Consider the following 18,740-nt stretch of genomic DNA (forward strand, 5'->3'; position numbering starts at 1 on the left):
GACTGAGTGTGGCATCAAAGAGCCCTAGCAAAACTGGAGTCAATGGGAATCAGGGGGAAAACTCTCCATTGGTTGGAGTCATAACTAGCACAGAGGATGTGGTTGTTGGAAGTCAATCGTTTCAGGTCCAGGACATCACTGCAGGAGCTCCTCAGGGTAGTGTCCTTGGCCCAACCATCTTCAGCTGCTTCATCAATGACCTTCCATCCATCATAATGTCAGAAATGGGGATGTTCGCTGATGATTGCACAATATTCAGTCACACTTGTGACCCCTCAGATACTGAAGCAGTCCATGTCCAAATGCAGCAAGACCTGGACAATATCCAGGTTTAGGTTTTCAAATGGCAAGTAACATTCATGCCACACAAGTGCCAGGCAATGACCATCTCTAACAAGAGAATCTAACCATTGGCCCTTGACATTCAATGGCACTACCATTGCTGAATCCTCCACTATCAACTTACTGGGGGTTACCATTGACCAGAAACTGACCTGGACTAGCCATATAAATACTGCACCTATAAGAGCAGATCAGAGGCTCGGAATCCTGCGGGAGTAACTCATCTACTGACTCCCCAAAGCATGTCCATCATCTACAAGGCACAAGTCAGGAGTCTGATGGAATACTCTCCACTTGCCTGGATGAGTGTAGCTCCAACAACATTCAAGAAGCTTGACACTATCCAGGTCAAAGCAGTCCACTTGATTGCCACTAGTTCCATAAACATTCACTCCTTCCACCATTGACACACTGTGGCAGCAGCATGTACCATCTACAAGATGCACTGTAGGAACTCACCAAGGCTCCTTTGACAGCACCTTCCAAACCCACGACCACTACCATCTAGAAGGATAAGGGCAACAGACACATGGGAACACCACCTCCAAGCTACATACCATCCTGACTTGGAAATATATCGCCATTCCTTCACTGTCACTGGATCAAAACCTTGGGACTCCCTCCCTTACAGCACTGAGAATATACTTACACCATATGGGCTGCAGCGATTCAAGAAGGCAGCTCATCACCGCCTTCTCAAGGGCAATTAGGGATGGGCAATAAATGCTGACTTTGCCAGTGATGCCCGCATCCCATGAATGAATTTAAAAAAGCAGAGCTGTGAGAGTGCTCACTCCACTCAAAAGCAAATGTGAAAATAAGACTGCATTGCATACATGATGTCACGCTGCTATTCCTCAAAGGCATAATATAACTATACCCGTCTAAAAAGAGAATGGTTGTACGATGCTATTCAGCATCAACGAGAGCCACCATTCTATCTAAAATCGGAATTTTTGGATGTCTATTTTTTTTTCAATTATCAGCTCCCACCTCGACTTCTGACCACATTGGTTTTGGATTGGTGGAATGTGGCATCCCTATGGAATGAGTGGATCTGTGAGCAGGTAAATGACTTGAGAAATGCTGCTGAGCTGAATTTCAGTCTGCCCAGAGCCTGCTGCGATTCAGCGTACGCCTGTCTCTTTAAGAGCTGTAGAATCACATGAGCGGTCACATGATAGCGCGTGTTTGGAGTGTTCCAGAGGTGACGCGGAGGCTGCTTAGATTCTGAGGTAAGATTCGGGGGCCGGGGTGGGGAATTGCTGTTGCCCGCTCGAGTTTCGGGGGGAAGGGGGAACCGTTGCCGCCCGCTCGAGCCTGCCGTGGGGATGGGGAACTCATACCCGTCGTCCCGGCCATGTTGAGGAAGTTCCCCCGAATTGATCCTGTCCCCGGTTCTGATGGTGGAGCGGCCCCGGCAGGTGCTGATATGCTGCTGGCAGCACTCGGTGTGACTGGGTCTGGATGTCAGGCAAACCTATCACACCGTCTGGGTTTCTCTCTATTTTCCCCATTGCGTATTAACGATACGGCGAGGAGCAGCGCCCCCAGTCATTGTCTGTACCCGCCCGGGCCCCACTTCCTTTCCCCCACCTTGTCAGTGCCTATACCCGCTCGTGCCCCATCTCCTTCCCGCTCCACTTGGCAGCACCAGTTCAGGCTGGAACCCGCTGAGCTCTTTTCTGAGTCTCCACTCCTCTCAACTCGCTCAAACCCACTTTCTGTTGAGCGCAGAGGCCTAATGGTGTTTTGACAACAGTGCTTCCAAATTTCTTGCACAAGGTCAGCAGTATCTTTAATTCTGTGAAGTAAGGCTGATTCTATCTATCACGGAGAAATGATCCTAGTGCCAGAAGTCTTCCAGGAGTTACGGTAGTCCACCAGCAAGGAAACCTAAACTGAAGGATTAGGTAAAATTTATTTTGCTCATTTCCAGCCTTCGCAGCTCATTCTTTATACCGTTTTAGGAGCTTTGGCCTTCTTATAATGGGATGCTTAGAATTGCACACAGTACTTCAAATGTGGCCTAACCCCGTGTTGTCCAGTAGCCACGAGCGGTACGTTGCAAGTCCAGACGTGGCCAATTACAATTTAGATTATTAAATGGACGCTAGTTGGGCATGTGATTTTGATACTTTGTATGCATGTGCACTTTTGTGCTCGCTTCGGCAGCACATATACTAAAATTGGAACGATACAGAGAAGATTAGCATGGCCCCTGCGCAAAGATGACACGCAAATTCGTGAAGCGTTCCATATTTGGCTTGGCCTAAATAGCCAAGTGGTTATGGTACTGGGTTTGTAACCCCAAGATCAAGAGTTCAAATCTCACAATGGCAAACTATGAAAAAAAACTGTCATTACCGCTTACTTTGCATAAAAGTTTTCCCTCATTTTGGCTTGGCCTAAATAGCCAAGTGGTTATGGTACTGGGTTTGTAACCCCAAGATCAGGAGTTCAAATCTCACAATGGCAAACTATGAAACAATGTAACTTCATCTGAAACAGATGGAAACATGTTTACTCAAAAGAGTATCAAGAGTTCAAATCGCTTGGCCTAAATAGCCAAGTGGTTATGGTACTGGGTTTGTAACCCTGAGATCAAGAGTTCAAATCTCACAATGGCAAACTGTGAAACATGTAACTTCATCTGAAACAGATGGAAACAGGTTTGTACTCGAAAGAGTATCAAGAGTTCAAATCTCACAATGGCAAACTATGAAACAATGTAACTTCATCTGAAACAGATGGAAACAGGTTTACTCAAAAAGAGTATCAAGAGTTCAAATCTCACAATGGCAAACTATGAAACAATGTAACTTCATCTGAAATAGATGGAAACAGGTTTACTCAAAAAGAGTATCAAGAGTTCATTTTCTTAACGATCTCGTGGAGGTAATTGTGGATTCAGTTGGTTTCCTGATACTGAGGAGAGAAGGTGTGTGGTGTTGGTGTTGCTGCTCCTCAGTGTTTCAACTGTTTCTGCTGCTGCTGCCTTTGGGGTTGTTGCTTCTGCTGTGTGCTGCTGCTGCTCCTCCAGTGCTGCTGCTTCTGCTGCCTTGCCCCTGTGGTGCCAAAGGAGAGAGAGAGGGAGAGAAGAGAACAGTTGCTGCTGTTGCTACAGGACAGGAAGGCCAGGAGGCCAGGACTGAGTTGAAAAACAACATCCTAGGTGGGTGTCTGAACTGTGTATTTTTGTTTAAGGTGGGGGCAATTAAGGACTGTGTTTTGTAGGGGGAGGCAAGAAGACTGCCAGAGGAGTTGGGGAAGGAAGAGAGGGAGGGTGTGTGTGTGTGTGCTGAAACCATCTTTCTGCCACCCCTCCCCCCAACCCAGCCCTTTACCCAGTAAGGCCAGCAATAGCTGGTGAAGACATCGCCTCCCCCTGCCTGAAGAACATCAGGCCCCCACCCACCGTCCATCCACCATCGAGGACACCCACCTGGACATTTACCTCTTTCCCTCCTGTGCCTCCCTGTCTTTTACTCCTCTCCCTCCTCTCCTCTCCTGCCTAAAAGAGGGGAGGTTGTTTCTACCTCTCTCCCCCACCCCCTTTCCTCAAACAAAATGGCCAGTCCTTCCCAGGGTGGGCGTGGCTCTGGCCCTAAGGCCAATTCACCATCGCCTGTGGCCGGGCCCTCGAGGGCTAATATGGAGGCGGTTTTGTCACCGGTGGCAGGGCCTCAAAAAAAGAAAACCTATGCGGGGGTGGTTGCTTCTGCGGCTCCAGCTGCTCCCGCTGCCCTGTCACCATTCCGCCTCCTCACCAGGGCCCTTGGGGTAAAGAGCTATGCTCACCCTGAAATGACAATAGAGGCCTGCGTAAAGGCTATGGCTGGGGTCGTCGGCCCCTCAGCCATTGTCGCGGCCTCTAAAATGTATGGGAAGGCCATATTCTTCTTGAGGTCCGAGCGGGCAGTGCGCCTCGCCCTGCAAAAAGGACTCACTGTGGGCGGGACTTTTCTGGCGGTGGACCCCCTTGAGGCCACCGCCCAGAGAATTATTATTTCGAACGTCCCGCCTATTCTATCCAGTGAGCTCCTCCTCCCCCACCTTAATAAATTGGGGGAGGTCAGGTCGGGGGTTGCACCAATCCCGCTCGGCCTCAAAGACTCGGCCCTCCGCCATGTGTACTCCTTCCGGCGCCAGGTATTTGTCCGCTTGGCCCAGGAGGAGTGCCTGGAGGGGGCCTTCATTATCAATTTTGAGGGGACCGCCTATCGGGTCTTCTGGACCGTGGAGGGCGTGCGGTGCCATGCTTGTAAGGAGGCGGGGCACGTGAGGAAGAACTGCCCCGCCTCCAAGGCCACGAGCCCCACCCAAGCGGCCACAGCTGGCACCGCCCCTCCTCCCCCCGCCACCACTCCATCTCCCTCCCCGCAAGGGGAAGCGACGCCGGCGGCCACTGCCGTCTCGGCTGCCGGTGAGGCGGGGGGAGAGCCCCCGCGCCGTAAGAAGGCGCGGAGGAAGACCCGCAACCTGGAGGCGGCCCCTGAAACGCCCCAAAACCCTCAAACACCTGCAAGCACCGACTCGGGGGAAAAGACATCATCCGGCCCCGGCGTCGTGTCCGCGTGTGCTCCCGGGCCCGTGGGTGCTAAGGCGCCGAGTGCTGGGCCCGGCGTCGTCCCTGCGCGTGCTCCCGGGGCCGGCGGGGAAAAGACGCGGGACCCCGAGCCGGGGAAACTAACACCCAAAACCCAGAGGGTGGAGTGTCCGGGAGGGCTGGACAAGGAGGAGGGGGCCTCGGAAATGGAGGTCTCCCTAGCCCCCAGCCTGACCCGGAAGAGACGTCACGCTTCGGAGGAGGAGGTGGGTGATGCCCAAACTGAAGAAGTTGGGTGTGTCCCTTCCCCCGATGAAGAGGTGGTGGCGTCTCCACCAAGTAAAATCTCGCCCTGTCCTCTGGGGGAACTCAAAACCCCTGCACCGACTCCCACCACTGTTACCCCCGTCAACCTGCTGCAGTCCCCTGAACAGGGCCCTTCGGGGGTCACTGAAGGCACCTCCCTTGAGGTGGTGCCCGACTCAGGAACCCTCGATACCCCCGAGGTACCTTCTGGCTCGTCGGGGGACTGTAGCTTTCAAAATTTTAAAAATGTTAACGGGTCATTGGGTGGCGGCGAAAAGGAAGGCCTTCCCGCTCCCTCCCAAACCTTAGCACCAGGCGTCCTAGTTTTGGGTCAGGAGCTTGTCCTGAGCTCCCCGGACGACCCGGTGCCGGGAGGAGAGCGGGCATCAGAACTGCCGCTGCCCTCTGACCCAAAACCTTTAGAGGAGACCAGAGAGGACCCCTCTGGCCTTGATCCTGGGGGTGGGATCGAGGTACAGGTGGGGCCAGCTGGCAGCTCCGAATCAGCCCCCGTACTCAATGCGGGGGAGGGGTCGGAAGCTGGAGGCGACGACCTGGAGGAGGACAGGGTGTCTGTGGTGAGCGCTGGAGATTACGCTGAATCGCTCTCAAGCGAGGCGGTGGATCCCCTGGTGCCCGCCACTGACTCCCCCCTCATCCCCCCAAGGGAACTCCGGGACTTTTTGGCGAGTCATCGCGGTCGCCGAGACAGGGTTCAGTTGGCCTTGGACCGGTGGCATTCTTTTCCGCTGGTGTTCTGGTCCACTCGCGAGGCTCTCAAGTCTCCTGAGTTGGATAGGAACGCGCGGCGGAGGGTCCAAACGTTTCTCGCTGGGCTCCTGAAGGAGAGGAAGGACTAAAAAGTCCTCTTCTTCTTTTTAATGACTTAAGGTGAAGGTTTGATGTACCTTTGACAATGAAGACGACTATAGCCAGCCTCAACATCCGCGGCAGCAGGGCCGCACAGCGCAGGTTCCAGAACTTCTCGGTCCTCAGGGACGGGAAGTATGCGTTGTGCTTCCTGCAAGAAACCCATACCGTTCCGGGAGACGAAGCCACGTGGCTCCTGGAGTGGCGAGGGGGGGTCTACATGAGTCACCTAGCCTCCAATTCTGGCGGGGTGGCTATCTTGTTGGCCCCGCATTTTCAGCCGGAGATCTTGGGGGTCAAGGAGCCGGTGCCAGGCCGGTTGCTGCACCTGACTGTGCGTCTGGGGGGGGCGGTGCTTCACTTTGTGAATGTGTACGCTCCCCTGGGCACGCAGCAGCAAGCGAGCTTCTTTGAAGAAGTGTCCACTCATCTTGGCTCCATCGACGCTGGCGAGTGCATCGTCCTCGGGGGGGATTTCAATTGCACCCTCGGGGTCCGGGACCGTCACGGTACCCCGCACTGCACGCGAGGTGTGAGTAAGTTGCGGGACCTGGTCAGGTCCTTCGACTTAGTAGACGTCTGGCGAAATCTCCATCCTGACTCCAGCGTGTTCACCTTTGTGTCACCTGGAGTCGGAGCGTCCAGACTCGACCGCCTTTACGTTTCGAAGGCGTACGTGTCCTGCGTTCCGGCTGCTTCTATACAGCAGGTTCCGTGCATGGACCACCGTCTGGTGTGGGCGGAGCTCACTTCGTTCTGCGCTCGGACGGGGTCCGCGTACTGGCATTTTAATAACCTGTTGTTGGAAGACCAGCGGTTCCTGGACTCGTTCCGTCGCTTCTGGGCCGGCTGGAGAAGGAAGCAGGGAGGCTTCCCCTCCTTGAGGCTATGGTGGGACGTGGGCAAGACTCACGTCCGAGTTTTCTGTCAAGAGTACGCGAAGGGGTCGACAAAGAGACGCAAATCCAGGGTCGAGGAGTTGGAGAAGGAGGTGCTCGACCTGGAGGCATGTCTCCGTCAGCCCGACGCGGACCCGGCCCTGCGGTCGGTGTACGATGAGAGGAAGGGCGCGCTGCGGGACCTGCAACTGGTCGGGTCTCGGGGCGCGTTCGTGAGGTCGCGGATCTGTTTCCTTAAGGAGATGGATCGTGGCTCTCCCTTCTTCTACTCACTGGAAAAAAGGCACGGGGTCCGTAAGCAGCTCTTTACGCTGCTGGCCGACGACGGATCCCTTGTCTCGGATCCGGAGGGCATCAGGGCCATTGCCCGAGATTACTACACTGCCCTGTTCTCTCCGGATCCGTCCAGTGAGGAAGCTTGCAGAGTTTTGTGGGAGGACCTGCCGCAGGTCGGCCCGGAGTGCGCCGGAAAGCTCGACTCCCCTATAAGTCTGGGGGAGCTGACCGGCGCACTCGACGGTCTTTCTAGGGGCAAAACCCCGGGACTAGACGAGCTGACCGTGGAGTTCTTCAGGGCGTTCTGGGACGTCTTGGGGAGCGACTTCGCGGGGGTCCTGGGGGAGAGCATTGCTACCGGGGAGATGCCCCTTTCGTGGCGCAGGGCCGTGATTGCCCTGCTGCCGAAGAAGGGGGATCTCCGCCTTCTTAAAAACTGGCGCCCGGTCTCCCTCCTCAGCACGGACTACAAAATCTTCGCCCGAGCCATGTCTTCTCGGCTCGGCACCGTGCTGGACCACATGATCCACCCTGACCAGTCCTACACCGTCCCGGACCGAACCATTTATGATAACATCCATCTGGTCCGGGACATCATCCACCATTCCCAGAGGGCTGGTCTGTCGAGCGCCTTCCTGTCTCTCGATCAGGAGAAGGCGTTCGACAGGGTGGATCACGAATACTTACTCGGAACTCTGCGAGCTTTCGGGTTCGGGACGCATTTTGTCGCCCGGATCCGACTTCTGTACACCGCCGCGGAGTGTCTAGTGAAGGTTAACGGGTCCCTGACGGCGCCCCTTCGCTTTGGGAGAGGGGTACGTCAGGGCTGCCCCCTGTCTGGCCAGTTGTATTCTATCTGCGTGGAGCCTTTCCTGCGCCTCTTGCGGAGGAGGTTGTCGGGATTGGTTCTGCGCGGGCCGGGCATCGGGGTGGTCCTTTCGGCTTACGCCGATGACGTGCTCCTTATGTTTAGTGACCCGGCTGACCTGCGGAGGATGCGCGAGTGCCAGGAGGTCTACTCTGCTGCTTCTTCTGCCAGGATCAACTGGGGTAAATGTTCTGGACTCCTGGTCGGTCAGTGGCAGATGGATCCCCTACCCGAGGAGCTCAGGCCTTTCACCTGGAGCAGGACCAGCCTCTTCTACCTGGGGGTCCATCTCTGCCCCGCTGAGGAATCCTGGCCGGCAAACTGGCAGGAACTGGAGACGAAAGTCACCGCTCGCCTGCGGCGCTGGACAGGACTGCTCCGAGTGCTATCTTACCGAGGTCGAGTTCTGGTCATAAACCAGCTGATCGCCGCCATGTTGTGGTATCGGCTGGTCACTTTGACCCCTCCCCCGGACTTTGTCACAAGAATCCAGAGATTGTTAGTCGACTTCGTCTGGGACAAAAGATTGCACTGGGTCGCTGCCGAGGTTCTGAGTCTCCCGCTTAGGGAGGGTGGTCAGGCGCTAGTGTGCCTACGCACACAGGTGGCGACTTTCCGCCTTCAGACCCTGCAGCGATACCTCTACGTCGAGCCTCCTCCTAGATGGTGTGCCCTGATGACGTATTTCTTCCGTCAGGTGCACGGCCTGAATTATGACGTGCAGCTCCTGTTTATAGAACAGCTGGGCCTCGGTGGCTCCTTGCAGGCGTTGCCCGTCTTTTACCAGGACCTGATCAAAGTCTGGAAAGTGGTCGCCTCGCGACGCAGCTCTCCCCCGTCAGGAGTAGCGGCTATCGTCAGAGAGCCGCTGCTCAGGAATCCGCCCCTCCGTCCTTTTCAGTGGTTGGCGGAGAGGAGGGCTGTGGCCGCAGGGGTGACCAGAATCGGGGACGTGCTGGGTGGCGGAGGACTGGGCTGGATGCTCCCGCAGGAGTTGGCGCGACGCGCGTCTGTGAGTGTCCAGGTCGCAGCCGATGCCATCGAAGACCTGAGAACGGTCGTGCTCGGACCCGACGTTATTTTGGGTCTTGAGGCGGCCCAGGTGCGCGGTGGTCTTCCGTCTGAGCGTTCCCCTGTTCGGACGGAATTCCACATTGGCCCCAAGCCCCGAACCCTCCCTCGGGTGCTGGTGCCCCGCAATATGAGCCGCCTCGGGGACATGCCCTCTGTGCCTTTTGGCACGGCAAAGAGGAGCTTTTTGTACGGACTGCTGCTGCACACCTTCCATTTTCTCGCCCTTGTCCGTCGACCGGACACGCCCTGGCGTGCCTTGTTGCCGTCCGGCGGTGGAGGCCCCCGATGGGAGGCCCTCTACGGAGGTGTCCTCCCCCTTTCTATCGGAGACCTGGGTTGGAGGGTGTTGCATGCAGCAGTCCCTTATAATAAGAGGATGCATTGGTTCGCGGACTCTCAGGACACGTGCCCTTTTTGCGGTCTTGTGGAGTCCGTGGACCATGTATACATAGGGTGTTGTAGGCTGCACTCCCTTTTTAGTTATTTGAAAAACCTTTTATTGATGTTTTGTTTGCACTTCAGCCCCACGCTCCTGATCTATGGGCACCCGGTGCGGAAGGGGGTCGGGAAGGAGGAGGACCTCCTCGTGAACCTGCTCCTGGGCCTGGCCAAGTTGGCCATTAACAGGTCCAGGCAGCGGGCGATCGATGGGGGAGTCCCGCCCGATTGTTTGTCCCTCTTCCGTGGCTACGTTCGCTGCCGGATGTCCCTGGAGAAGGAGCACGCGGTGTCTGCTGGCACTCTCGAGGCCTTCCGTGCTCGGTGGGCACCGCGGGGACTGGGGTGTTTTGTTGACCCCTTTAATCACATTTTGATTTAAAGTTTGTAAGTTTCCTTTAAAACTTTGTTCTTGGTTTTACAGCTGACCTGAATTAGGGGCTGTGCCTGATTTTTCCCAATTTTGTTGATTTGGTTTTCATTTAAAAGATTATCAAGAGTTCAAATCTCACAATGGCAAACTATGAAACAATGTAACTTCATCTGAATAGGAACAGATGGAAAATGTGTTTGTACTCGAAAGAGTTACCCTTTTTGTGCATTTGTTGGTAAAATTGTAAAAGCAAAAGCCGTATGTTTTTTGATTGTTCTGTGTTTTATTTCCTTGGCTTCTGGTTACTGGTTATTTGCAAAAGCGGAGTTCAATATTAAGGTAAACACTAGACTTCAGAATCGTGGGAATCCCAGCAATGTTGTAGAGCACAGTGAACATTCATCATAGTCAGTTCAACCAACCACAATAATTGTTTCAGGACAGCAGAAGAAACAAGCCCAACCAATAGTGAGAATCTCCAGCAGGGCATGTGATGGTAAAGAGTAAACATTGCCCAGTAATACTCTGGATGGAGATCAGGGATGGGTCATTGTGCAAATCAATATTCTCAGAAGTCAGAGCATTGCTCACAACTGCTAGGCAAAAATCTAGAACTGCGTGAAGATGTGCTGGTCCTGATCAATTCATGCCACCGTTCCAAGCTTTGGTAAAAGAGACTGGAAAGTTTTGCACTAAATAGTGGCACAGAAAGACTTAAATTTATACAGCAACTTTTAATGGCCACAAAACATTCCAAAATGCTTTACAGTCAATGAATTTCTTTGGAAATGCATTCACTGTTGTAATGTCAGAATGCTTGTAGCTAATTGGCATTCAACCATTAGACACAGGAGCAGAAGTAGGCCATTTGGCCCATTGAGTCCGCTCTGTCATTCAATGAGATCGTGGCTGATCTGTTAATCTTCAATTCCACTTTCCTGCCTGTTCCCTATAGCCCTTGATTCCCTTACTGATTAAAGATCTGTCCACCTCAGCCTCTCATTGCTCCCATAAACAACAATGTGATAATAACCAGATAGTCTGTTCTAGTGATTTTGCTAGAGAGATTAATGTTGGCTAGGACTTTGGGATACCTCTTGTACTCTTGTCATGCTGTGGGGTCTTTTATATCATCTTGAGGGAGTATGAGATTTTGGTTTAGTGTCTTATCCAAAAGATGGCACCTCCAACAGTGCAATCCACCCTCAGTACTGCATTGATGTGCTGGCCTTGACATTTTTTTTTGTGCTGAAGCCCTGGAGTGGGACTTGAACCCACAAACCTGATTTCAATGAGTGCCATCAACTGAGCAAAAGCTGACAGACTTAAGTAAATGTGCACATTCTCAAGAATGTTTAGCTGTATTTTGCTTGAGGCATTTTTGACTAAAATTCGTGCATGTTGCTGTAGCCACGCTTCTGGCTAGCCAGCAATTTCTGTTGGACAACACTAATGTCACCAGTGTCTTTTATGAATTTGACATAATTTCCTTTTGTATTCCTTCATGGGGTGTGGGCATTGCTGGCTATCCGAGCATTTATTGCCCATCTCTAATTGCCCTTGAGAAGGTGATGGTGAGCTGTATGCTATCGGGGAAAAATCACTTTTGTATAGCACATGACATTTGAGATGCTCAATTCATCACTTCAGTTTGCTGTGGCAGTGCCATCAGTTCTTTTCACTAGTGCCTAAACCTCAATCTAATCGTACTGATGGTTGCTTTTATAGTTCCATTGGGCATATGAAAAATTTACATTCCTGATATTCATTACTGAAAATCTTGTGACAGCACTATTGGAAGGAGCCTCAGTGCAAGTTGTATGATTTGATTTTTGTCCCATGGGTCCTTCGCTAATTTATTTAACTTCATTTGACAGTGCTAAATGACATGTATTCATAAATGCTCTTTCCGTTATGCAAAGCTCTTGTAATTTCTGAGATCCAAACTTTTATGCACCGATGTTCCAAATGCCAGTTACCATTTAAGAGTGGAAAAGAGAAAAATTGCAGTCTGTGTCAACAAAGGCTGTTGCTACTGAGATCATGTTAGGAGTGATCCAGTTTTCAAGCTACAAGTGTTCATAGCAAAGGAACTAATTTCCTTTTCATTTCATTTTGAGCTTATTATTAAAATGCTAGTTTTTAAAAACTTCATTTTTTACCTGAAACTACTTATCTTATGCAGAATGATTTTAATTGAGCATTGTATTGAAATTTGGTAGATTAAAAGGCATCCTTCAGTAAAAGATTGTTAAAATGTCTTGCTGTTGTTACAGTAAAGTTGACAGTAATCTACATCAGTGTAACAAGCTTTACTTTCTGAATAGTATTGTATGTGTGAGTAAGACAAGTGAACAAATTTGAGAGTGGAAAATGTTTTGTATTTGTAATGCTTGTGTTTAAGATCCAGCAGTGGTGCAGAAATCACACCCAGAACCTTAGTTGTTGGTTTAATGGTGAAACCATAGTGATGATGGATAAGTCATACCTTCAGTTTTGGAACGGTATAAAACCATGCATGCAGATCTAATAGTAAGTTGCCCATTTGATTTAGGGGAAAAAATCTATTAATAGAATAGATTTTGTTTAATTAACGCCTGTCTAAACTCTTGATGAAGGAACATGGAGAACTGAACTTCCTGCTAGGACCACCTTTCCTGTTCAGACATTGGTGTGCAGGATTATATGAAGTGGAATAGGAAGAATCTCTGTGCTCAATGCTAGGCCTGTTCCTGTAGGGCCTATTAATTATTGGCTAGTTTATTATCAACAATGCCTTGGATAATTGGAGGCTGGTTGACACTGTCCCAATCATCCAGCATTGTTTTGGAGCCAGTTTGATTTCAGAGATCCCGCTTGTTCACCCTAGAAGGATAGTTACTGGTATGTATCAGACAAAGGACAAGTGCAACTTTGAACCCTTGCTGGGTAGAGCAGCAGATTTCAAAATCAGTTGTCCTTTTAAATTGATAGTACATCATATTAATTTGCAGGCTGGTTCCAGTGCATGTTCAAACAGTGGAGCTAATTCAAATATTAGGTGACTTGTATTAATATTTGTGCTTTGGGAGTTGGGGGCTGGGGTGGTGTAATTGACTTTTATGACACCATTGTCTCCCTTCAGTTATTGGTGTACCATTTACTAATGTAATTGCAGATTATTTTTCTGAACTTTTAAGTGATTTGGAATATTTAAAATTACTTTGAATCAATTACTGTACTTGTAGTGAACTGAAATATATAAAATAGAACACCTCACTGCTGTCATAGTACCCCTTAGTGCTGTTTGTGATCTTAAAATTATCTAACAGGTTGTTGAGGTTAAAGTAAATAATTTAAACAGCCTCTTCACTGATGCTTTGCTTTTGCTGTGAATTTGAATCAAAATATGAGAACTCTTACCCATTTTCTTCAGTATCAGGGATTCTATTTTTATAGCTTATAGGTTTATAGAATGATTTCATAAATGTTATCCATGATATTTTAATTTCCCCTCTTGCAGATTTTAACCAAGTAATGAGATAGAGTAGATTGCAGTACTGGGAGGACAGAGCTGAGCACAATTGGGAATATTTTGCCAGGAACCAGTTGCCATGCTGGATGGTGATCTGGAGAATCAAATTGCTCTTTTGGTGAAATTGTTCAACACTTTTTCATTTCTAGTGAAACTGTGTTTGTCTTTAGATTATCCAAGCATCCAGCTTCGAGCAAGATGGACATCAGAGGTGCTGTGGATGCTGCAGTTCCTACTAATATTATCGCTGCAAAGGCTGCGGAAGTTCGAGCAAATAAGGTCAACTGGCAATCTTACCTTCAGTGAGTATAAATAAATCGTTTAATTCTATTGATCCTAGAAATGTCCACCGTTGATGGCAGAGTCTCCTGTTGTATCGTTCCATGTCTGAAAACCTACTTATTTGACTTTTTTTTTCTTCTGTCTGGTCCTGCTTGGGTCTGGTCCAACTTTGTGAAGAACCTTGGCATGTTTTAATGTGTTAAGCGTGCAATACATTAAACAAAGGATAAAGCAGTCCGCTTGATTGGCACCCCCTGCACAAACATTCACTCCCTTACACACTGCTGTCACTGTTCGTCAGTGGTTATCATCTACACAATGCAGTGCAAGAACACACCAAGACTCCTTGGAACCTTCCAAACCCAGGACTGCTACCATCTAGAAGGACAAGGGCAGCAAGCACATGGGAATGCCACCACTTAGAAGTTCCCTTCCAAGCCACTCACCATCCTGACTTGGAAACCTATCACCATTCCTTCACTGTTGCTCAGTCAAAACCCTGAAACTCCCTCTCTAAGAGCACTGTGAGTGTACCTACACCACATGGACTGCAGCGGTTCAAGAAGGCAGCTCGTCATCACCTTCTCAAGGGCACTTAGGGATGGGCAATAAATGCTGGCCTGGCCAACGCTACCCACATCCCATGAATGAACTTAAAAAAACATAAATATGCCTAAACTTCAAATATAGTGTACATTAGTAGGGGTTCAATGTTCACCTGCCAAACTAGTTAATTTTTGTTTTGGGGTAAAGTTGGATATTTGAGGAGGGTGTGGAGAGCAAAATACTACATATTCACTAAACTTTTAAACCCAATAATAACCCACAAAAATATGAATTCCAAAGTTGATCTCTGATATATAGCAGTTTGTATGATTTGTGGTCATTTTTTTCTTATTTGGCATGAGGAACACTTAATCTCTTTATTGAGAAACAACATTTGTCATCACTTCTGTAATGTATTGATAGTTGGGTAAAGTTCTGAGGAAAGAAGCTTTTAGGATGCAGCTACTTGTGTATGTTAACTTATTTCAGCATTAGACATTGTAAAGTTGGCTTGAAGGTTGTTTATTTGCTTGGAAATATTTACTTGTTCTTTCTAAACTTATTCAACCTGAAGTGTTTGCATTTTGTTTTCTTTTTACACAAAGCTTGCAACAGACACTTCATTGATTTTTCCTCAGTTGTAGTAACTCCCTCCATTGTGTTGACCAGAAAGTGATCATGGTAGCTTCTCATTTTTTGATTTACTAGGAAGTGAAAGTAGATGGATGTTACCTTTATTCCCCTTCATTCCATGATGCACATGTTGGGAACGTCAATCTTTCATCTAAGAGCAGTGCTGGAAATACTCAGGAAGTCTGGCAGACTCTTTGGAGAGAGAGAAACAAAAGTTAACATTTCGAGTTGAATATGACACTTGGGATTCTGAAGATGTTGTGTTTGACTCGAAACGTTAACTGTTTCTCTCTCTGCAGATGCTGCCAGACTTGTTGAGTATATCCAGCACGTTCTGTTTTTACTTCAGAGTTTTAACATCCGCAGTATTTTGCTTCTATTATTCTCCATTTGTTTTATAGTGAGATGAATTATCCTATGTGCAAAATGGGCACACAAGACTTTTTGATTTCCACTGTAACCACTCTTATTACACTACACGAGGCCTGTTTATATCATAACTTGTAAACTGTGGCACTTCCCATATCTGGCATAATCCTGTTTGTTAATGATGAATATCAACACCAGCTTTCACAATGGAATTTGCTGTCAGCTGTTTAGTTATGGCGCTTGTTATTGACATTGATTCAATCTACATACCTGTGTACTGTGGACCACAAGACAAGAATTTCAGCTTGAAGCAGGGAGGATCCTGACCCAGTGTTGACAAAAGTGAGGCCCGGCAGCACTTTATAATACAGATGGAAATGGCAACGTTGTGGGCTTGGCTGCCAGTCACAGTTATAAATTGTGTAAACCACAGTGCTTCAGTGAAAAAGCATTGGAAAATCAGATTCATGTGATATTTTTCATTTTACAAAATTAAAAATTTAAACATTTATTTAAAAAATGCAATTAATTTTAACCAGAGCCATTTTCATATTTTGAAATCCCATAAATCATTTTAGTGATACATCTTGAAACATTTCAAAAAGTCTAAAGTCGTGTGAAAAATCATAGGTTTTACATAAGTTTCAGATTTTTAAAAGGCTTCATATTGACCTTTTAACAAGATTTATCTAATTTGTTTAAAAAGGGATTTCCAAAATGGAAATGTTTGATAGGCAGTTATAAAGTTAGTTTAATGTTCTTGCATAATTTATTTGAATCCATTTTAACATGTGAAAGATCCTTGCTGGCGTGGGCCTCCTCAATGTGAGGAGGCCCCTTAATGCCTGGAAGTACCAAGTTTGAAATCTAAGTTAAATAATTTGTCGTTAGGGGACAAGTAAAACAAATTCACACTTTCGTACTTTTCATTAGAAGTAGTAAGCCCTTTGGAATGGCATTTTTTTTTGCCTGCTGCAACTTCAGAATTTATGTGGTAGTGCACATTATGGAAGTTGCTGGGCTTTTCTGATGTCCAGTAAGGACAAATGTTGAACATGTTGCCACTTTAGGCATTGTAAAATTTGGGACATTTTGTAACAAACTTAACCATTACCAAAAAAAAGGTCGAGCTTTCTGTATCCTTTTGTAGTTGTACTGAGACCTACCCTGTGCGGTCATTTACAGTGCGAGAGTGAGAGAGAAATTGTTGTTACAATTCTGATGTTTGTAAAGTTATGTTTTAAGGCTGCACCTTTTGGTTTGGAAGAGTGTTATAGTTTGGTGTGCATCTTTAAATTTAGGGTAAATGAAAACAGCATTTTGACATGTTGGAATCTGCTTGGCAGTAAGCCTGGGCGGTCTAAATTGTTAGAGATCAGACGAAGGCTGAGATTGTCCTGTTGAGAGGGAAGTGCAAGATATTTACATTTGGGGGACAATGACAGCAGTTCCTAAATCTGCAATGAGTAAAGCCTACATCTGAAGCCTCAGAAAGGTGGTATCGATATCAAGTTGTAAGCAGTTGTACTGAGACCTATCCCCTTTAATTCTAAGATAAAAGGCAGTTGTGATCAAAGATAGCTGATTAGCATTTCTACTTGGATACAAGCTGATGTGAATCTTGTTGCCATGGAGAAGATAGGAAAGAGGAAGACCTTTTTGAGACCTGGTTACAGACAACAGGCAGTTGCAGTTTGGTCCCATGTGGCCTGCAGCTGACTGAGGTAGAGAGTAGAAAAATGATAGCGTTAGCAGGTCTGCACCTTAAGCAGGGAAAATGTTGACTCTATCGTTCACTAAGCAGGATATGGGTGGAGCTCATGCTCAAATTGAAGACTGGAAGAAGGGGTTTGAGGAGTAAAAAGAGGCTGGGAAATTTGCGTAGCCTGCAGCTAGACAAATAAATCTACTGTGTAACCCTCAGTGGAGACAGTTCTGAGGTTAGAAGTTACCTAGCTGGGAAAGCGGAAAGGATGCAAGCCACTGAAAGCTGGGAGCAAATGTGAGCCATTTGCAATGAGACTTGTAGTTTTGCGGAGAGTGATATGTAACTGCATGTTCCCTGCATGGCTCTTTACAGGGAGAGTATGTGAGAGAAGCAGCGTGATCATTTACAGGGAGAGCATGTGAGAGAAAGTGTGGTCATTTACAGGGAGAGCGGTGTGAGAAGCAGCATGGTCATTTACTGGGCGAGCGTGTGAGAGAAGCAGCATGGTCATTTACAGGGACAGCGTATGAGAGAAGCGGCGCGGTCATTTACAGGGACAGCGTGTGAGAGAAGCGGCGTGGTCATTTACAGGGACAGCGTGTGAGAGAAGCGGCGCGGTCATTTACAGGGACAGCGTGTGAGAGGAGCGGCGCGGTCATTTACAGGGACAGCGTGTGAGAGGAGCGGCGCGGTCATTTACAGGGACGGCGTGTGAGAAGCGGCGCGGTCATTTACAGGGACAGCGTGTGAGAGAAGCGGCGCGGTCATTTACAGGGACAGCGTGTGAGAGAAGCGGCGCGGTCATTTACAGGGACAGCGTGTGAGAGAAGCGGCGCGGTCATTTACAGGGACAGCGTGTGAGAGAAGCGGCGCGGTCATTTACAGGGACAGCGTGTGAGAGAAGCGGCGCGGTCATTTACAGGGACAGCATGTGAGAGAAGCGGCGCGGTCATTTACAGGGACAGCATGTGAGAGAAGCGGCGCGGTCATTTACAGGGACAGCATGTGAGAGAAGCGGCGCGGTCATTTACAGGGACAGTGTGAGACCATTAAAGTGCATGAGAGGGAAAAGAGCGCAGAGAGCAGCTGATTGGTGAGTATTTCTACCTTTAAAGTTTGCGGTTGGATCTCTAGGCTTTTTTTCCTCTTTTTCTTAAAGATAGTTTAAGTATAAGATCGCTACTGGTTAGTATATAAAAAAAATTATCAAGTGTAAAGAGTAGGGATACTAGAGTAATTAATAAATTGAATAAAATGCGATGGCAGGACGTGTGATGTGCTGCTGCAGCATGTAGGAGCTGCTGGACACCAAGATGATCCAGAACGAACACATCTGTACCAAGCGTTTGCAGCTTGAGGAACTTCGGATCCGAGTTAAGGAGCTGGAGTCCGAGCTGCAGACGTTGTGCCACATCAGGGAGGGGAAAGCTACCTGGACACTGTTCCAGGAGGTGGTCACACCTCTCAGATTAGGTCACTTAAATTTGGTCCGTGATCAGGGACTGGACGGTGTGACTGCAGGTGAAGCAGGTATTGGGGACCTGGGGGATAGTGTTCGAGGAACCTCAGCCCCTTCAACTGTCCAACAGCTACAATGTTCTTGCAAGCTGTGTGGATGAGAGTGGAGAATGCAGGGAGGATGATGAGTGAACTGACCACAGCACCGTGGTACAGGGAGCCATTCAAGTGGGGG

The 18,740-nt window shown here is 48.6% G+C and overlaps 1 protein-coding gene and 1 non-coding gene across 5 annotated transcripts in view; both read left to right on the forward strand.

Annotated features, from left to right (window-relative positions):
* Nucleotides 1-1,499: 1,499 nt before the first annotated feature.
* The window catches only part of atp6v1h (ATPase H+ transporting V1 subunit H), a 157,463-nt gene continuing 140,222 nt past the window's right edge, over nt 1,500-18,740 (forward strand). The window contains exons 1-2 of one of the 4 annotated variants that reach the window (XM_041190165.1): nt 1,500-1,577; nt 13,680-13,811. In XM_041190165.1, the coding sequence (XP_041046099.1) occupies nt 13,708-13,811 (104 nt within the window). In that variant the 5' untranslated portion in view covers nt 1,500-1,577; nt 13,680-13,707. Of the gene's footprint in view, nt 1,578-1,690; nt 2,256-13,679; nt 13,812-18,740 lie in introns of those variants that run through there. The other 3 variants (XM_041190168.1, XM_041190166.1, XM_041190164.1) reach the window with 3 other exon arrangements.
* Nucleotides 2,502-2,608, forward strand: LOC121279433. The gene has a single exon (XR_005943386.1). It is a non-coding gene; the product is annotated as a U6 spliceosomal RNA (small nuclear RNA).

The sequence above is a fragment of the Carcharodon carcharias genome, chromosome 6 (genome assembly GCF_017639515.1).
Source record: "Carcharodon carcharias isolate sCarCar2 chromosome 6, sCarCar2.pri, whole genome shotgun sequence".
NCBI lineage: Eukaryota > Metazoa > Chordata > Chondrichthyes > Lamniformes > Lamnidae > Carcharodon > Carcharodon carcharias.